Here is a 19,062-nt window from a genome sequence, read left to right as displayed (position 1 = left end):
TTTTCTATTCGCGTCACCCGCCCGCATCAAATTTTCCGCTAATTTTCCAGTGCGGAGATGCGGAAAAAAATCTAGGAAAAGCAATTTGTTCTTTTAAAGTATAGCTTTTTTCTCAATTGCTCCGACGACCAATTGTTTTGTTCGCGTTACCACCCGCCCCTGAGTTACTGCCGTGATTAAAAAAACCCGGGAATGTTTTTGACCGCCCGTCCGCCCGCATGCATTTTTAACACCCGTTGCGACGCGAACAGAGCATTTTTTCGATGACCGCCTTAGCCACAAAAAAGTTTCCCTCTTTGAAACTGATTTGCTTGAAATATAAAATTTTTAAAAGAACCATGCCTATTCCATTGGAAAGAAGAAATATAAACTTAAATTTTGATGGGTCATTTATCTAATTCGGTTCTTTAGATCAAAAGTTATGCTCAATTGAATAAAAAAGTTACTTTCAGAAAGTGCCCGAAAACGTTACAAATCGACCTATCAAATTTTTATTTTAAAATAAATAGCCTTTACACGATCAAGAGCATTTTTCAGTAATTAAACACATAAATTTTGAAACTGATGGTTCGAAAGGGTTTTAAATCTTCATCAAAATCATTTTAATTTAGTTTTTACCCAAATTTTTCATAGATTTTTGGTTCTAGACTGGATAAAGTCTATGTAAGGCTGGGTGTACCTCGAAACCCATATTTGATGTATTTTTATGAATTTTACCAGATTTTTTGGCTTTTTCGACGAATTTTCTTCCTTTTAATGTAATGCAACCTTCCTTTTTACAACAAAAGGTCATTTAGACAGCTAATTATCATTTTTGATGGCTGAAGCAAAAAAACTAGTGCATCGTGTAATTATGCTTCTGTTTAATTTGATAGGTCAATTTTTAACGTTTTTAAGCACTTTCAGAAAGTAACTTTTTTATTCACTTGAGCATAACTTTCGATCTAATGTACCGAATTCATTAAATGACCCATCAAAATTTAAGTCTATCCTTCTTCGTTCCAATGGAGTAGGAATGGTTCTTTTAAAATTTTTAGATTTCGAGAAAATTAGTTTTAAAGAGAGAAACTTTTTTGTGGCGCACCCGGCACATAAAACTACATTTTGATGCTTAAATTTTGACTAGCATGAGTGTATTACTTTTTACCACACTGGATGTTCTTTACTTACACACATTTTTTTTTATAAGGAACCTTAACTTTGCTCTGAGCCTGGAGTATTTTTTGGACCATTTTCAGCCTCGAGTTCCTTATAAAAAAAACTATATACTTTATAGTTTTCTAACTCTAAGATTCCGGGCCTCAATGACCAACAGTAATTTGAGTTTGACCGACATGATTTGATTTCAGTCGGACATGGTGTCTGAGTGACTAAAAATATTTATTTGCAGCCCTGTGGAAGATAAATCGCATTCTCTAAAGCAAAAAAAAGTAATAGGTTCTTTAGAAAGGAAAAGAAAATTTAAGGGAGGAAGAAATAAGGTCACAATATGGAATTCCAAATCTTACAAAAGTCCCTTACATTTTATTTTTTTGTCAATTGTTTCTAGGACTACACCAAAAAGGGATTATTTGAGTCCCTCAAATCTCACAAAGGCAGAGGATTACTTGCTTCCTCTGAGCTTCAAAATTTCTTCGATTCGCTAATGAGAAAGCAACAAGAAGGGTATGGTGAGCGAAACAGATTAAACACTCTCTATGATGGGAATAGCCTCTGGTCAATGACATCCTCTGGCGGAAGAGCGAAGAGCCGAAGATGGCAAAGAAAAAAGAGAGGAGTTGAGACACAACACCTTTTGCATTGATGGATTTGCTCAGCCAGAACCGTTTATCAATGCATATCGCCCACTAGCAAAGCTGCGTGATGGATTTGCGGATCGGTTATTGGTTTGTAGTATTCAACCAAAGCTTTTAAAAGCAAGTGAGTTGGATAGCTATGATAGAAAGTTGGACGATTATCCTATCCAAAATTTTCACAGTAAGTCGTTGTTCTTTTAGCATAATACTAGTTCCAATTGACTTCCAGTAAATAAGAAGTTGAAAAAAAGATATTTTTCTAGGATCGCTATTTACTTGTTTATTTTATCAACATGGGACATTTTTAAACTTCTCAAGTCACACATCTTGGGGCAATCAAGTCACATCTTAGAGCAGGGGTCACATCTTGGGGCTGTACAAACTTCAATCCTGATTTTATTGCACAATATTTCCAATAGCAATCTACGAGCAAGTGTTCGAATATCACAAAGAGGAAGAACACAACTACTCTTTTGATCCGGCAGCAAAAGTATTGTACAATGAGATATCAGATGAAATGGTTGATCAATGCAATTCGGTCTGGAATTCAAATGAGCTTAATGATACAAATTCAAGCAAGGAAAAACGTAATCTTGTTAGGTATTAAAACTTCAGTAAATTTTTACCCCCATCATAAACTTTACTCAGAATCTTGGATTTATGGCATCAACCTTACCTTTCCTCTAAAACAAAAGTTGGAAATTGTCTGATAATTTGAATTAGCTGAAAACTACTTTGAGACCTCACTCATACATGTGTGGAAACTGAAGTCTATCATGGCTTAATCGATAATATACAAAAATCATTACAAATCGTTTAGCTTAGTCAATGTTTGTATTATATTCAGTCCTCTACCTAGTGGGGGGAGTAATAGTAATAGGATAAATACAGATAAATACAGACCTTCCTGGTGTGTTTGGGCATTCAGGCTTATGAGCCTGTCTTTCTAGGGATTTTGAGAGTCTTTTTTTTGCTATAGTAGCTTGCGAATTGAGCCGAGTCTGGATCATCACTTCGCAACCCTTATACAATACGGCTAGGGGGTTTCCCAATTGGGGTGAGCACGAATTTTAAAGACAGGTGGGGGGAAAAGGCCAGATGGGGGATTTTAGCTCATTTTAGGGGGAGACCAAAAAGCTGGAGGACGCCATGCTAGAGTAATTTTTATTTTTATATTCTCTTACCTTTTTAGGATTACTCTCTCCCTTCACATTCTTATTTCAACATTGAATAAGTTTCTAGTTGAAGAACAAGAAGAAAACATGGTGCTATCAAAGGATGATATCCCCCTTCAAATCAACTCTTCAACATTACAAATCGGAAAAGACATCGTAGATTATTTTTCACAACAAAGAGACATTTTGAACAAGGTGATTTCCTACAGGTTGTGAGTCTGCTGGACAGTACATCTACTTGTATTTTAGCCCTATTAAGAATGGTGAACTTTGGCTGGGAAAACCAAAACTTCAATTTTTTTAATCAATTCTTCAATTGTTTTAAACAATTTACTATTTCCCTGAAGCCTAACTTTTAGGTTTGACCTTAATAAAAGAATACTTTGTTTGACTTTCATTAGGTTTTCCAAACAAAAGGATCGAAAAAGAGTCAATGTGGACAACAAAGCAATGCAGAAAATGATTATGAAGTTGATGACGAGTTTTTTAACAAAATTCACTCATATGTTGATCAATTGGTTAAGAATAAAGCTGACGAGGTAAATTGGTCCTTTAATTGTCAGCTGGGTCTGTTTTAGATTGGGGAAATTTAGCTTTTGGGATTAAGTTTCATTTTTCAGGATTAAGCCAGAGAAAGGTAAAAGTTCTAGAACTCTGAAGGGCAAATTCACAGTCATCTATCTTTATTTAGATTGAATACCTGATTAAATTCACAAACGATTGCATATGTATTCGAGTAAACATAGCAGATTCTCCATTTACAAGGGAATACATGGATTCAAACTTAAAAGGACGCCATTTGAATAATGAAACTAACCCACTTCACTTTCCTGACAAAAAACAAAGAACACATCCTGTTCCTATTCAATCATTCCCAGATGAAGCAAAGGAGGACTTAATTGGAGGTAATGTTAGTTATCTATCATCTTGAGATATTTGTATGTTCTTGATTTAGAATCTTTGAATTTACTAGGAATTTCATTTATCAATTTACTCTGCTCTAAGGTAAGACACCAGTTTTGGACTAGAAAAATTTACCCATACCAGTCTCAGGCTGCATCATTTGAGACGTGCGATAGCACGCGCAAACCTCCACACACACCTAAAATGTCTGAGGAGTGTGATCAATCACACCCCGTAAAGTAAGTTTCACAACTGAAAGTTGTGCATAGCACTCCTTATCACAGCCTAAATTACTAAAATTAAGGTTTTAAGAGTGTGATTGACCACACGTCTGAAATTTTCAAATGATGTAGCCTGCAGTCTGTCCCATATTTTAAACTCTTACTCTTGTCAGCTTAATTATTATAATTTGCATCAATTTTGAATGACTTCTACCTCTTCTCTAAAATTCTTCATAGTCAAAGAGCTGTTAGAGGCAAAAGCTCAAGCCCGCAAAAATGGAAAATCCAGAGAGAAAGCAATCAGTAAAGAAAAATATGCTCGAAATAAAAAAAACCAGTCCAAGTCAGAAACACAAGCAACAACAAAATCAATTATTGCTGACCCGAAAGTGGACATTAATTCAAAAGTTGAAACGCAAACAAACACAAACAAACAACAATATACTAAAGGTATTTGAAAATTTTCATGTCTGTCAAAATACTTCTCTGATCCATCCTACTTTAAAGGAAGAAAGAAACTTTATTGAGTTTGTTATTTCTTGCCCAATTCTCAAATATTAAGCTAAGCTAAAAATGCCAAAGGTTGCCATTTGCGAAAGTTAATCTCTTGAAATGTTGTCAAATTTGTCATTTGCAAAAGTTAACTCCCGCCAAATAAATTTTTATTTACCAAGATTTTTAAAAATAATTCTTGCTGGAGAATAGGTGAACCCAATCACATTAATATTTGTTGTGATGTATTTGTTTAGATATATGATTAAAGATTGGGCAAGAATTGCAATTTCTGTACTTCCACTTTAAAGTGCATAGTTTCCTAGGGTCTGGAACCCCCCCTAAATAATCAAACCTGCTATAAATAACCCCCTAGTGAGACGATCCTATTTACATACTTTTTCAGTGGGCAAAGAGGTAACAGTTATCAAGTACCTTGCAATTTTAAGTTTTTTTGACTTGAAAAGTAAAAGTAAAACTTTGTAAAACTGGTGAACTTTGTTTAAGTAATGGCTTTATGATGCCTTAACAAACCCTTAAGTCAATTACAATGTAGAGGCAGATGTAGCTACTTTTCCCTCATTCAGATTTTTCTTTATTTTAAAAAATAAGACGAAAAATAAGAATTATTCTCACCTTCAGTTGAGCTAGATTCTGAGAATGTCAGTCTGTATGTATGTACTATTTTTTTTCTCAGTAATATCAGCAGACGATTTTGACAATTCTGATGGAGCAGGTTGTAGTGGATCTCGTGCCAGATGTGGTGGTTTTGATGAAGATGTTGGTAAGTATTATTTTTATCATTAAGAGTATTTTGTTTGTTATTTTAGAGCCTCTCTTTCATGAACCTATTTCCAAAAATGTACAATTATTATCATAAAATTACAATGACCTATTTTTCTGCATAATGCATTTTTAGATTTTCAAGATGTGACAGATAAATCTGATATCGAAGATGAGATAGAGATAAGAAAAGATGAGATTGTGGAAAGAATCAGTAAGGCTTCTACACAAAACGACCCTAACGGGAAAAGGATTGTTAGAAAGAGAAAATTTGCAAGTGGTAAGATTTTAACATGTGCAGTTTATCATAGTGGGCAACACCCCTTCAAAAGTGGTCCCCCCAAATGAAATCTCTTATCAGCCCAACCCTTACCTTATTTGACAACCCCTACCTAAATCTTTTTATATCTTAAAGCTCTTGGTTCAAAGTTTTCATGACAAACTGAAGAGAGATGGTAGAAAAAATGAACCTTTAATCTGGATTATACCTTTTGACTTTCTTGACAACCCGATCTGTTAAAATGTCGTCCCCACCTAAAATTTCTCATAAACCCAACTCCTAAATATGTTTTTATATTTCAAAATCTTCACCATTCCCTACCCCCATAGGTATTTGGGGAGAGGTATTATGTATTTTAAGCATGATTTTGACATATTGCATTAACTGATTCTAATGATCATTGCAGAACAGATGGTTTATTTTTCTTTAAGCACCAGTCTTCTTTTATTACAGGTTAGTTAAGTGCTCTTGTCTTATTTTATTTTTAGAGTTAGAGAGTCTAACTGATACCTTGTCCGCCAAATTCAAACCACAAAATGGCAATCGCAGATGATGGATGTACAGAGAAAGTTTGGATTGCAAACAAGAAAAACCATTGTTTCAAAAGGAAAAGAAGACTTTTAGGATTTATTTTGTTGTATTTTTAACCTGTAAATAAGACTAACATCAAATATATTTTAATCCACGAGAAAAACGAAACATTTCTTTTGTTTAAATTTTTAACCTGTAAATAAGACTAACATTTTAAACATATTTTTTTCATACCACATGAAAATGAAACATTTCTTTTATTTAAATTTTTAACCTGTAAATAAGACTAACATCAAATATATTTTAATCCATGAGAAAAACGAAACATTTCTTTTGTTTAAATTTTTAACCTGTAAATAAGACTAACATTTCAAACATATTTTTTCATACCACAAGAAAAATAGGAATTCTATTGTTTATATTCTAGGAAAATGAATTAGGCCATTTCATTTTATAGCAGGAGTAGACAAAAATTTCTGCATTTCTGGGCATCTAAGACTTATGTTGGTTTGTCCACAATCACTTTCAGGTTTTTTCTTGAAAAATTTCTTCCATCCCCACCTCCGGATAAATATGTAATGTAACAGCCCATTCTTTTTTAGTAAATTTATCCTTTTGTTTATTTTTTAAACCTTTTAACCTGTAAATATTTCTGGAGGCTGGTTTCTCACTGTGGTTCAAGATTTAGTTCTATTTTGGTTATTATACCAGCTTACTCTTTTACTGCAGTGAAAACCGACCTTTAAAAGGTACCAAGAAATCTTACTCTTATCAAATCTTTGGTTTTATATTTTACGGGAAAATTTTTCTTTTTGTTCAATTTTTTCCTATACTAACTTTCCAATTTAGTATAAAATTCTTTTCTACAAGCCTTGCAAAAATAGCAAAATGATTTACAATTGATTCAAAAATATTTTTAAGTTAAGGTGCTTTCTACCATTTGCGATAAATTCAACATGTCAAAAAGTATGAAATCTCTTTTGTACATTTCTTTTTCCTGTATCTGAGTGAACAAATTACATAGGTATTTTAGCTAATAATGATTTTTAATCTCTTTAGATAAAGAAATAAAAAATGAAATTGAATGAAAAATGTATGGAAATTGTCAATCAAGTTATAAATGCTGGTAAATGTCATCATCTTGCTAAATATAACTGTTTGGATCTTGTTGATGAAAGAACAATCAATGAAGTTGTTTTACCTGTGTTGCTTTTTTGGGATCCAATTGAGCAGCCATGTAGAACTTTGCTTTGCCCTCTCTGTCACCAAGATGGAAATCAGAATGTACCATTACGCCGTCCAGATAATCCACTTGAAGGCTGGGAAAATTGTAGCTCCAATTCTATGATGCCAAGAACAATATGGGATATAAATTGGTACATGGGATTAGTAGGCAGGCGATACAGGTGTAATAATAGCCATTCTGTCACATCTTACCATGCTGGCATTCTTCGCCAGTTAAATCCAGTGACTGAAGTACCGTTTTATTTGAGCCATGATAGTGGTCTTACAGTAGAGGCGTTTGATCTGGTTAATCGTCTGGTTGACCATGGAAATTCATTTTCTGCAACACAAAAAAAATATACACAGAAGGTGTATTTGATAAATATTATCGCAAAAGTGTCCTTATATCAGATTGTAGTGACAAGGCAGCAGAGGAAGTGATAAAGTCGCCGCCATCTGAACAATTTTTACGTGGATGTTTTCTGCATCAGTACAACACACATACAAAGACATCTATGATAGAAAAATGAATGAAATCGATTGTGAATTTTTAAGCTGTGACCATACGTTTAAAGTTGCAACCAATATTGGGTTTCTCGATGAAAACAAACGTTGGATCAAATTGGTCGACTCTATATTTCTCTTTCTCAATGAAAACGGACAAGTTCTTGGATATAAGCTGTGCAAAGGGACTGCTTTTGAGCAAGTGTCAGATATATTTGGTAACTTGGCAGCTCGATGTCAAAACATTAAGTACATATATACTTAGATAACTGCTGTATGTGGAAATCCAAACTGGCTGAATATTTTCCTTCAGCAATAGTTAGTACTTTGTTCATTACTTACAGTATTTACCTTACCATTTTTCTATTGACTTCAATCTTGACAAGTAAACATCTTACTGAGGAAAGTTTTTGTCAGAACCTATTAGCTACGGATGGTAAGAAATCTTACCACCCTCGATAAGCTTTATAAGCTGAAGGGGTTATAGCATGATTCTCACTAGGGCCCATAAAATTTCATGTGTCCTGCAAGGGCTAAAGAAGCAACAGTATAAAGTGTTTGTAAATTGTCCAAAGTTTTCAAGCATATTTAGTTTTTTTTAATTGAGCTTTTTCTGGTAACCGAAAAATAAAATTTTAAAAAGTTCATTTAAATCAAATTCATTCATTATCTTTTTAGGTGAAACTTGATCTATTCCATGCTGTCCAAAGATTAACAAAAACCATTAGCAAACGACATCCATTTTGCAAGGACCTTTGCAACCAATTGACACTTGTTTTCAGAGATAAGAATGATACTGGTGAAGAAAGGACTATGCCCACACCAAACCCAACCCAAATAATTGAAAACATGGAAAGATTCATCAAAAATTGGAACACCGTTAGCTATAAAGGATGGAAGATCTTGCAGGAAAGCTTTTTTATGAAGTGGGAAAATTTAAAAGTACATGTGTTGCTGGGCTGTTTATCAGGAATTCCTGTTGGTAAGTTTTTCTTTTTTAATACATGCTTTTAGATTGACTATATTTGCTTAAATGTCTTCTATATATGGGTTTATTTCCAGTTATATTGGAGCAATCTCATTCTAGTTTCTACGAATCAGTAGGTAATTTCGACGTAGAGCGCTCTATTCAAGCTATCAATTTCAAACCCTCGTAGATTGAATTTAAAATACTAGATGTTGATATTTATTTACAAAAAAAACAAAAGGTAGCATAAGTTTTGTTCTTACAGTAGGCTTAAGGTAGCATACGCTTCGTTCTTAAAGTTGGCTTAAGGATTAAATGAGTACTGAAGAACCATGAGCTTGCAACGCTTCAATTATTTTGCAGAGACTCATTAAGATATCATTGGTGCATAACTCATTCAATCTAAGTCTAGTTTTAGAGGTGTCTAAGAGAGATTATTGGATTGATAAATATTCATTCTCACCTTTAAGAAAAAGTTCCACTGTGGGACTGAGACGGGGTAGGCTGCATGCATCCCCAAATTAGTTTTGATATATCAAAACTTATCAGAGGGGATGTGTAGCCTAGAGACAGGGGTGTATTAAGTTACGTCGCGCGCTATCTTTTGTTTTGGTCATTGGTTGAATAACTGCAATCTTTATGTAAACTCAGCGTCTTTGAAGCAGCGATTCAGAACTAAAAAAACAATGTCAATCTGGCTTTTTTAATACAATAATATTTCAAATATATTTTATATTTCAGGTCATGGAACAAACAAAAACGAGAACTTACACAGACAAATGAGAATAATTTTGCCAAGGAATAGACTCGGTATTGATACTGCAAATGCATTGTTCAACTCTATTTTCTACTACCATAACGAGAAGAAAAAAACCGTCGACAGAAATGGAAAAGCCGTCAAAATAAAACACGTTCAGCCAATTTGGAAATTCGCCGGTAAAGATCATCAGCCGATAGGAATATCCGATATGCCTTTAAATAACAATGTGGACTTTGACAAACCCTTCGAAATTGAATCCTTAATGGATGATAATCTAGCCATATCTGAACATGCAGACCACGATGCCTACAATCTAACTCAAGCCTTACGTAAGTGTGAAACACAATACTATACCCTTTTCCTTTCTACATTATAAATTTGGACCCCCTTGTTGCAGAGATTTCTGTCTTGCGCCCATGGCTTGGTAAAGGAGCTTACGATGAGATGAGGATTAGTTTTTTTCTCGGATTCATAACAAATGTTTGTGCTTAACTCTATTCTAGCTGCAAGAACTAGACGCATCATCAACATTGCAAATCAATTCAAACAAATCAAGTCCAAAATGGATTCCGACTTACTATATCGAATGTTCGGAACAAAAGGGTATGCTTCAATCCCTGCAGATATTTGGCATCCGAGAGATTTTTTGAAGAAGCATTCAATCGATGACTCCTTCCCACTTGGGTCAATTTTAAAAATCGCTTAATCTTTCGGAGTCTAAGAAATCCGGAACTTTCGTCGAGGCGATTGGATATCAACTCCTGGATCTTCTTCATTACTTTGAAATGCCAGAAAGCTATTTATCGTTTCTCCGGAGTATCGGGATAACAAAAGAAACCGGAATCAATGATATTGTATCCAAACTTTTGACAGCGATATCAGAAGAAGTAAATTTTAATTGTGATGATTATGAGATAGATTCAGAAACCGAAGAATGCAATTTTCCAGAAGCATTGGCCAATTCTTTAGGCATCATGATCGTGTTGATACCAGCATGTTTTGGAATGCCGTTCTTACCCATTACCCCGAGGCAAGGTGTAGCAATACCACATGTGTGCTATGTATGGTGTGGTCCGAAGGAAAAAGAATTTACTTGTTTGGTAAGCAACTCAAATGAGCCTACAAGTTGTAGGTGTGGCAGAAACAGTAAACAGGAAGGTTCTAGTCATTGCTTGGAAATTGATACTAGTAAGCTGAAGAAATGCTCCTGTGTAAAGAGAGGAACTAAATGCGGTACATCTTGCTTTTGCAAAGGGTGCCAAAATGATCGACCGAAATCTACCATCAGCAAGCGAAGAAAAAGGATTCCAAATAGTCTCAACCAAAAAACACCTCTTACATCATACAGTGCTGCTATTCATTCAGAAAGTTCGATTCCTGATTCAATCCTTGAATTCCAATCGATTCTATTAGAAACCATTCTTTTTGTGTTAATTCGTGAGATGGGTACGAACCTGGTTGATATAGATGAAAAATACATTTGTAAACTTCTTTTTGACGAGTACGCAAGTCTTTCAAAGAACGTTTCTGCTAGAAAGGAAATGGATGATTTGGAAATGAAAGATCTGAAAATGGAGATGGTGGAGAAATGGGTTAAACACAGGAAGTATAGACTTATGTTGGAGAATCAAAAGAAAATATGTTTCGAGTCTTCAATGCAAAACATTTAGAGAACGGAGATAAAGCTGATTTTTATCTGACGGAAATTGTAAGAAATGCCGCTTCAGGACTTTTCAATTGTGTAAGTAACAACAGTGACATTATCCAGTAGCTTTAATATGATAATTTGATCTACCCAACCCAGTGCTGTATTGTAAGATATTTATAATTTTTTATCATATCTAATCAGAAGTTTATTACTTTTTTTTTTTCGTGCAAATTACACAGAATCATAACAGTGCTAATTCGAAACCCGTGTATTAAAGTGTATCTCAAAATAATTTGCAGCTGAGACAGAAATGGCTATGTGGTTATTTCAAGAAATCGACAAGTCTTAGGTTTTGGCCAAATTTCAGCCTCGTGTTCCTTGAAACTTTAACAAAAAACTGCCTTGAAATTTGACCACCTTCTTAACCACTAAAAATCGTGAAATTTTCGACCAAAGATACATTCAAATTTACTCTTCTGTTTTCAATTGTAGGTGGGTGGAATAAGCAGGGGGGGTACTCCGGAAGAAAAATCACAGAATGGGGGTCATTATTAAGTGATTTTCCCAAAAAACCTTAGGAAAATGAAGGAAAGTTTCATAAAATGGGGGGTGGGTCATTATAAAAAGCTATGGGGTAATTTTTTCCAATTTGCAAAGTGACCCCCCCCCCCCCTACAATTAAGCACAGAAGAGTAGCGCTTTTGATTCACTAAAACAAGCAGAAAGATTTCGACTACTTTAGGCGTACAAACTTTCGCGAGCAGAAACTTTGCGATTTTCGCGAATTTTGGCCCTTTTCGCGAAAGTAAATGTCTTAAAAAATTCTAGGAACGGGCCATTCGCGAAAGTTTATGCTCGCGAAAGATTCTTGACAAAATAGAAAATCTGTAAAACTTCAAACTTGGAATAAAATGTAACTTTTATGGCACTTTTTAGCCTGCTGAAAAAAGTCAAAGAACAAATGTTTCAAGCCAACCCAACAAGTATTTGTCCCTCTAGGCCATTTTTTCATGTGAAAATTCTCAATTTTACGTCTTTATTCACGAAAGTTTATGCTCACGAAAAATATTTTTCCGTTAAATTCGCGAAAGTAAATACCGTGAATTTCGCGATTTTTCGTCCTCGCGAAAGTTTGTACGCCTAAAGTATTATATTTGACTATCAAAATTTACAGACATTCTTGTTCCCATTGCAAATTATATTTGAATACACTTTAATAAAGATGGGTGGAGAAAAAAACGGTACCTAAACGGTAGTTCAAATTTTTTGAAAATCTATTGAAGGTGGCTTTCCTTTGATATACCATCATTGGAAGAAAAAAAATCAAATAAGAACTTTTTAAAAGAACTACTTTAGCGAATAGTCCTTTTTATAATGCGACTTTGACCAATGGAACGCTGAATAATAAAGATGCATAAAGATGCATGGTCTAAACGGGAAAAGGTTGTAGCTCAATCGTAAAATATGTAACCCAATTTTATAGATAGATTCGAGCAACGACTCCTAAGATTTTGGGGGTGTTGTGCTTATTATAGCAAGGTTTTTTAATTTATCACAAGAAAGCTATTATCTATCAATATACATATTAGAAATTTAATGTCTTTTTATTCAGATTCTATCACTTTTGACATTCCCACGAGTGCTTTTTTTTATAAGAATAGTGTACTTTGGCTGAGGGTAAAGTATTCTTAAGAAATTGTCGAAATTGAGGATGAAATATTCTTAATGTATTCTTAATTTTCAGACTTGACCTTTATACAAACATAAACAAGACGACCCAAAGTCGAAAGTTTCGCCTAATGATTGCTACATATGGCGCTACGAACACCCCTGTGTCAGTAACCCAGTCATATCCGCCCCAAAAATGGCCTAATTTCAAGCCCTGGTAAAAAAATCCACCTACAGCTTACAGTAAAGCATTGACCTCGTTAAATTTCAATTAAAAATAGAATCATAGAACATTCTTTTTAAATCCATTCGTTCAAATCGAGTATGTTCAAATCAAACTTTTTGATTTGGACTCCGGTCAAAGGTTTCCCAGGGGGTCTCATAGGGTACTCCAGGGTTCAGGTACCCCCAAAAAATTTAGAATTCTAAAGTAACCCCCAACTTTGAGTCGCCCCCTTTTTAATTTTTTATTGTTAAAAATACAAAAAGGGATTTTTTGCTCTTTTGTCATTCCTGGGAAAATACTTCCATGGCAGCAAGCACTTCTTTCCTTAAATTGGCTGATAATGGTTAACTTTACAGCTACCCATTCTATCACCCAGACCTGCCAATCTCATATAATTCCAACACGGGTTAAAAGATAAACCCCTAAGAATGAGCGTGGAATGTCCCCTTGAGTCTAAGGGGTTCCAATAGTATGTTTTTTTTTCATTTTTTAAGTCACTGCGATGTTTGTATCCTACGCAATGGGAAAAATTCTGTATATCTGAAAGTTAAAATGGTTGAAAATGGCCACAAAATTTGGCATTTCAAGGGTCCCCAAAATAATATTGACTTTTCAAGGGTTTCCAAGGAATTTAACATTTAATTCGAATTGTTGTCAGTGACTTCCTTGGTAGGAATTTTGGCAGTAAATTTATTTTCAAATCTGGCATTTGTGTAAAAACCAGGCGGGCCGATTTGCAAGATTTGTTGGCTTCAAATCCTACCAAACGGTTCTAGCCTTCGGCTTCTACTTAATTGGATCCTATCGATCAGCACGAAAAGTCAAATTATTGCTTCATTTTATTTTTTACTGGAGAAAGCGTATAATTGCCTATCTACAGACCTTGCTAGCGTCGATCAAGTTTTTTTCGCTTCAATGTAATGAATGCTCAGCACCTTGCCAGCAGACCGGAAATGACTAAAAATTGTTTCTCCAGCTGACGTTAGGTTGATTTTGATGGCGTGAGAATCGATTTTGCAATCATATCTAAAGCAAAACTGTCATGAGGTTGGAAAAAGTGCATAAAGTGAAGAAATTTTTCTGTGACACACATACTACACTAGAAAGTTCTATCCTTTTTTTGAAGCGGTCGCCAACAGTGTGTTTGAAACACGCTGACCTGGTTGTAGTTGGGTATTTATTAGGCGCGTTATATCGACCTCAACTCCGTAAAAAGAGCGATATCTTTTATATTTTTTCCATTCTTATACACTGATGATATAATTCCCGCTCTCAATTTGATCTTTTAAAATGTATTCGGCTAAGTTCCCATTTTCAGGAACAGAGATTAGAGCATTACAACATCTTTCCGAGAAGAGCTAAAATCGACATATATGAGACTTGAGTGTCTTGGCTTCACCGTGGTATGAAAATATTTTGGAGGCTCGTGGTGGATCGGTGGTTTTTTATTAAGGTTAAATTTTGAAAATTTTCATTTGGGAATTGAAATGACTGTGTTAAGTTAAAAAAAGACGATTAAAATGTTACGAAAAATCGTTTAATGAAGGAAGGAGAGTAAACAATAATGTCATTACTGCGGACTAGGCTAGAACATGAGAAATCAATGAAAATATAGCTCGTTGGTTATCCAGTGTCTATAATAAATTCTTGATTAGAGACAGAAGTTTGACTAGTATTCAATTGAGGTCGTTTCAAACACCGAGATTTTGCTTGCGCATTTAAAGCCGTTAGAAAACAAAAGGTTAGTTAAAGCTAACGCCGGTTAAGTGTCAATAAATCACCTTGAAACTTCCTGAAAAAACTCTAGAATTGATTGTTTCTTATTTACTAAGCTCATTTTTATGGTGAAGATTTCTCCTATCTCTCATCCCATTTGAAAAACAAAAGGTATTTACGAGAAATCTAACGATGCAACCCGCCGTTGATGAAAACTAATTCAACACTACCATCTTTATGACTTTTAATGCATAAGCTAAACCGGCGTTTGCGACGACAGGAACCGGCTAGTAGTTACTAAAGAATAAAGTCTATGCCCAGATAAGAATGGAGATTTTCGGTGCTAGGAATGGATCTAAATGTTATTGTACCAAAAGTTGCGTTACACGCCGATAATACGAACATTTTTGTACAATAATAAGTGACATTGTATCATTTACTAAGCTAAAAATTTCAGTTCTCTCATTCATAATTTGCATAAAAAAAGAATTTACGAAAAATCTTTCTACTGCTCGATGTACTCCCTGTCGTTGATTAAAAAATAATAATCAAAATGTAAAGCTGCTTGCTTTCTTACCAAATTAAAGCAACTATTAAGAAAAATAGCTGAAAAAAGTAACTAGTTCTCACATCGCAAAATTTTAAGCTTTCTATACTTCGCATGCATATATACATTGGAACATTGGAACATGGAATGACGGTACATATGGTACACATACTACATATACACTACGCATGCATATATTGGAACATTGGAACATGGAACGACGGCACATATGGTACACATACTACATATACACTACGCATGCATATATTGGAACATTGGAACATGGAACGACGGTACATATGGTACACATACTACATACACTACGCATGCATATACACATTGGAACATTGGAACATGGAACAACGGTACATATGGTACACATACTACATACACTACGCATGCATATATTGGAACATTGGAACATGGAACGACGGTACATATGGTACACATACTACATATACACTACGCATGCATATATTGGAACATTGGAACATGGAACGACGGTACATATGGTACACATACTACATACACTACGCATGCATATACACATTGGAACATTGGAACATGGAACGAACGGTACATATGGTACACATACTACATACACTACGCATGCATATACACATTGGAACATTGGAACATGGAACAACGGTACATATGGTACACATACTACATACACTACGCATGCATATATTGGAACATTGGAACATGGAACGACGGTACATATGGTACACATACTACATACACTACGCATGCATATATTGGAACATTGGAACATGGAACAACGGTACATATGGTACACATACTACATACACTACGCATGCATATATTGGAACATTGGAACATGGAACGACGGTACATATGGTACACATACTACATATACACTACGCATGCATATATTGGAACATTGGAACATGGAACGACGGTACATATGGTACACATACTACATATACACTACGCATGCATATACACATTGGAACATTGGAACATGGAACGACGGCACATATGGTACACATACTACATACACTACGCATGCATATATTGGAACATTGGAACATGGAACGACGGTACATATGGTACACATACTACATACACTACGCATGCATATACACATTGGAACATTGGAACATGGAACAACGGTACATATGGTACATATACTACATACACTACGCATGCATATATTGGAACATTGGAACATGGAACGACGGCACATATGGTACACATACTACATATACACTACGCATGCATATATTGCAACATTGGAACATGGAACGATGGCACATATGGTACACATACTACATATACACTACGCATGCATATATTGGAACATTGGAACATGGAACGACGGTACATATGGTACACATACTACATATACACTACACATGCATATATTGGAACATTGGAACATGGAACGACGGCACATATGGTACACATACTACATATACACTACACATGCATATACACATTGGAACATTGGAACATGGAACGACGGCACATATGGTACACATACTACATATACACTACACATGCATATACACATTGGAACATTGGAACATGGAACAACGGTACATATGGTACATATACTACATACACTACACATGCATATACAATGGAACATTGGAACATGGAACGACGGTACATATGGTACACATACTACATACACTACGCATGCATATACACATTGGAACATTGGAACATGGAACAACGGTACATATGGTACATATACTACATACACTACGCATGCATATATTGGAACATTGGAACATGGAACAACGGTACATATGGTACATATACTACATACACTACGCATGCATATATTGGAACATTGGAACATGGAACGATGGCACATATGGTACACATACTACATATACACTACGCATGCATATATTGGAACATTGGAACATGGAACGATGGCACATATGGTACACATACTACATATACACTACGCATGCATATATTGGAACATTGGAACATGGAACGACGGTACATATGGTACACATACTACATATACACTACACATGCATATACATTGGAACATTGGAACATGAAACGGCGGCACATATGGTACACATACTACATATACACTACACATGCATATACATTGGAACATTGGAACGTGGAACGACTGCACATATGGTACACATACACTACGCATGCATATATTGGAACATTGGAACATGGAACGACGGCACATATGGTACACATACTACATACACTACGCATGCATATACAATGGAACATTGGAACATGGAACGACGGCACATATGGCACACATACTACATATAGATAGTATAGCATATCATAGTATGGTATAGTATAGTAGTATTGGAACATTGGAACAAGTATTATATAATAGTATTGATTGAATTAGGAAAAACCAATAATACGTGACTTTCTATCCCAAATCGCATCCATATTCAGTCGGGTCCAACATTAGCTATGTAACAAACTCATATAGACTTACTTATGTTTATAGCTAGACCCGACTGCATCGGGCAAAGTAATGGCGTCGTGTCGTTTGTCTTTTTCCATTTTTGGGCCCTCACGTTTTCATCTTTCCAAAAGTAGTTGGTAAGTATAAATTGTATTAAAGGGGTTACACACGAAACGAAAGTCTCGTGCTCGCAAGCGAAAGGTTTTTCAAACACTATCAACCAAAGCGAAAAGCACCAATCGCAAAAATTTGGAAAAGCCACTGTATTTTTGCTTTTGGATTGCTAGATTAGCTAGTTGGCTTAGGTTAGGGGGCTTGTGGATTGTTATAGGTAAGTACGGTACCGTAGGATGGTCAGATGGTTAAAAACTCTCTCATTGTGGAAGAAAATTTCCGATTGCCAGTTTACAACGGAAAAAGACCAAAACTTATGAACTAACCCCAAAAAACGCTACAAAAGTAGATTTAGCTTGTTAAGGCTTAAGCATAGCTGTCAACTTCGCATCACAAAAATGCGGGAGAGCAAAAATCAAAGTCGGAAAAATTTTCCCCGATAATCCGATTTTTCAAAACCAGAAAATCGGGAAATCGGGGAAATTTTCTCGTAAAATCCGATTTTATTGGAATTTTTTTTCGGGAAATTGGGGAATTTTTCGTTCCGATCTTTCAAAATCCAGAAATTTTGCTGCTTGGTTTTTCCAAAATCGGGAAATTTTTGGAAATGCGGGAGATGCGGGAGAAAATCCCAAAAATGCGGGAGATTTGGCAGAATTTTCTTCACGCGGGAGAAATCGTTGACATGCAGGAGTCTCCCGCTCAATGCGGGAGAGTTGACAGCTATGGCTTAAGCGGGTTAGTAAGTTGTGTGTTGTCTACTGTACTACTTACACATAACAATAATACGAACGCTCCATTATCAAAAGTTCTGAAATCCCAAAAAAGCAACCTGAAATCAGATTGCGGTTGTTTTTCTGCCCAAACAGTGTAGCTCTAAAGCTCTAAAAACGCATCTAATAACATGAAAACCAGAATATGATTCTTCAATGGGAATCAAAACTATAAAGTGGACTTACAAACATCAATTTGTCAGATCTAACAAAATTTATAACGGCACTGTCATCATTGACAATAAAACAAAAAATACTCTGTCAAGAGCCTTGTAAACATTCCAACAACTTCCATCGAAATGA

The 19,062-nt window shown here is 35.2% G+C and overlaps 2 protein-coding genes across 2 annotated transcripts; both read left to right on the top strand.

Annotated features, from left to right (window-relative positions):
• Positions 1-1,777: 1,777 nt before the first annotated feature.
• Positions 1,778-6,499, top strand: LOC136805962 (uncharacterized). Its single transcript, XM_067062552.1, has 9 exons — positions 1,778-1,977; positions 2,216-2,396; positions 2,989-3,166; positions 3,373-3,510; positions 3,663-3,876; positions 4,333-4,545; positions 5,285-5,371; positions 5,507-5,650; positions 6,139-6,499. Exons 2-9 carry the CDS (start codon positions 2,314-2,316, stop codon positions 6,201-6,203), a joined length of 1,122 nt encoding a protein of 373 aa, XP_066918653.1. The 5' UTR covers positions 1,778-1,977; positions 2,216-2,313; the 3' UTR covers positions 6,204-6,499.
• Positions 6,500-7,255: 756 nt separating this feature from the next.
• On the top strand, positions 7,256-10,342 carry LOC136805992 (uncharacterized). The gene is made up of 4 exons (XM_067062575.1): positions 7,256-7,570; positions 8,588-8,891; positions 9,618-9,965; positions 10,140-10,342. The coding sequence occupies exons 1-4, from the start codon at positions 7,256-7,258 to the stop codon at positions 10,340-10,342; spliced, it is 1,170 nt and encodes a 389-aa protein (XP_066918676.1).
• The last annotated feature ends 8,720 nt before the right edge of the window (positions 10,343-19,062 follow it).

This window comes from Clytia hemisphaerica, unplaced genomic scaffold, assembly GCF_902728285.1.
Source record: "Clytia hemisphaerica strain Z4C2 unplaced genomic scaffold, Clytia hemisphaerica genome assembly, whole genome shotgun sequence".
Taxonomy (NCBI): domain Eukaryota; kingdom Metazoa; phylum Cnidaria; class Hydrozoa; order Leptothecata; family Clytiidae; genus Clytia; species Clytia hemisphaerica.
The sequence above is the reverse complement of the archived record's forward strand: the minus strand, read 5'-3'. Positions and strand labels throughout refer to the sequence as shown.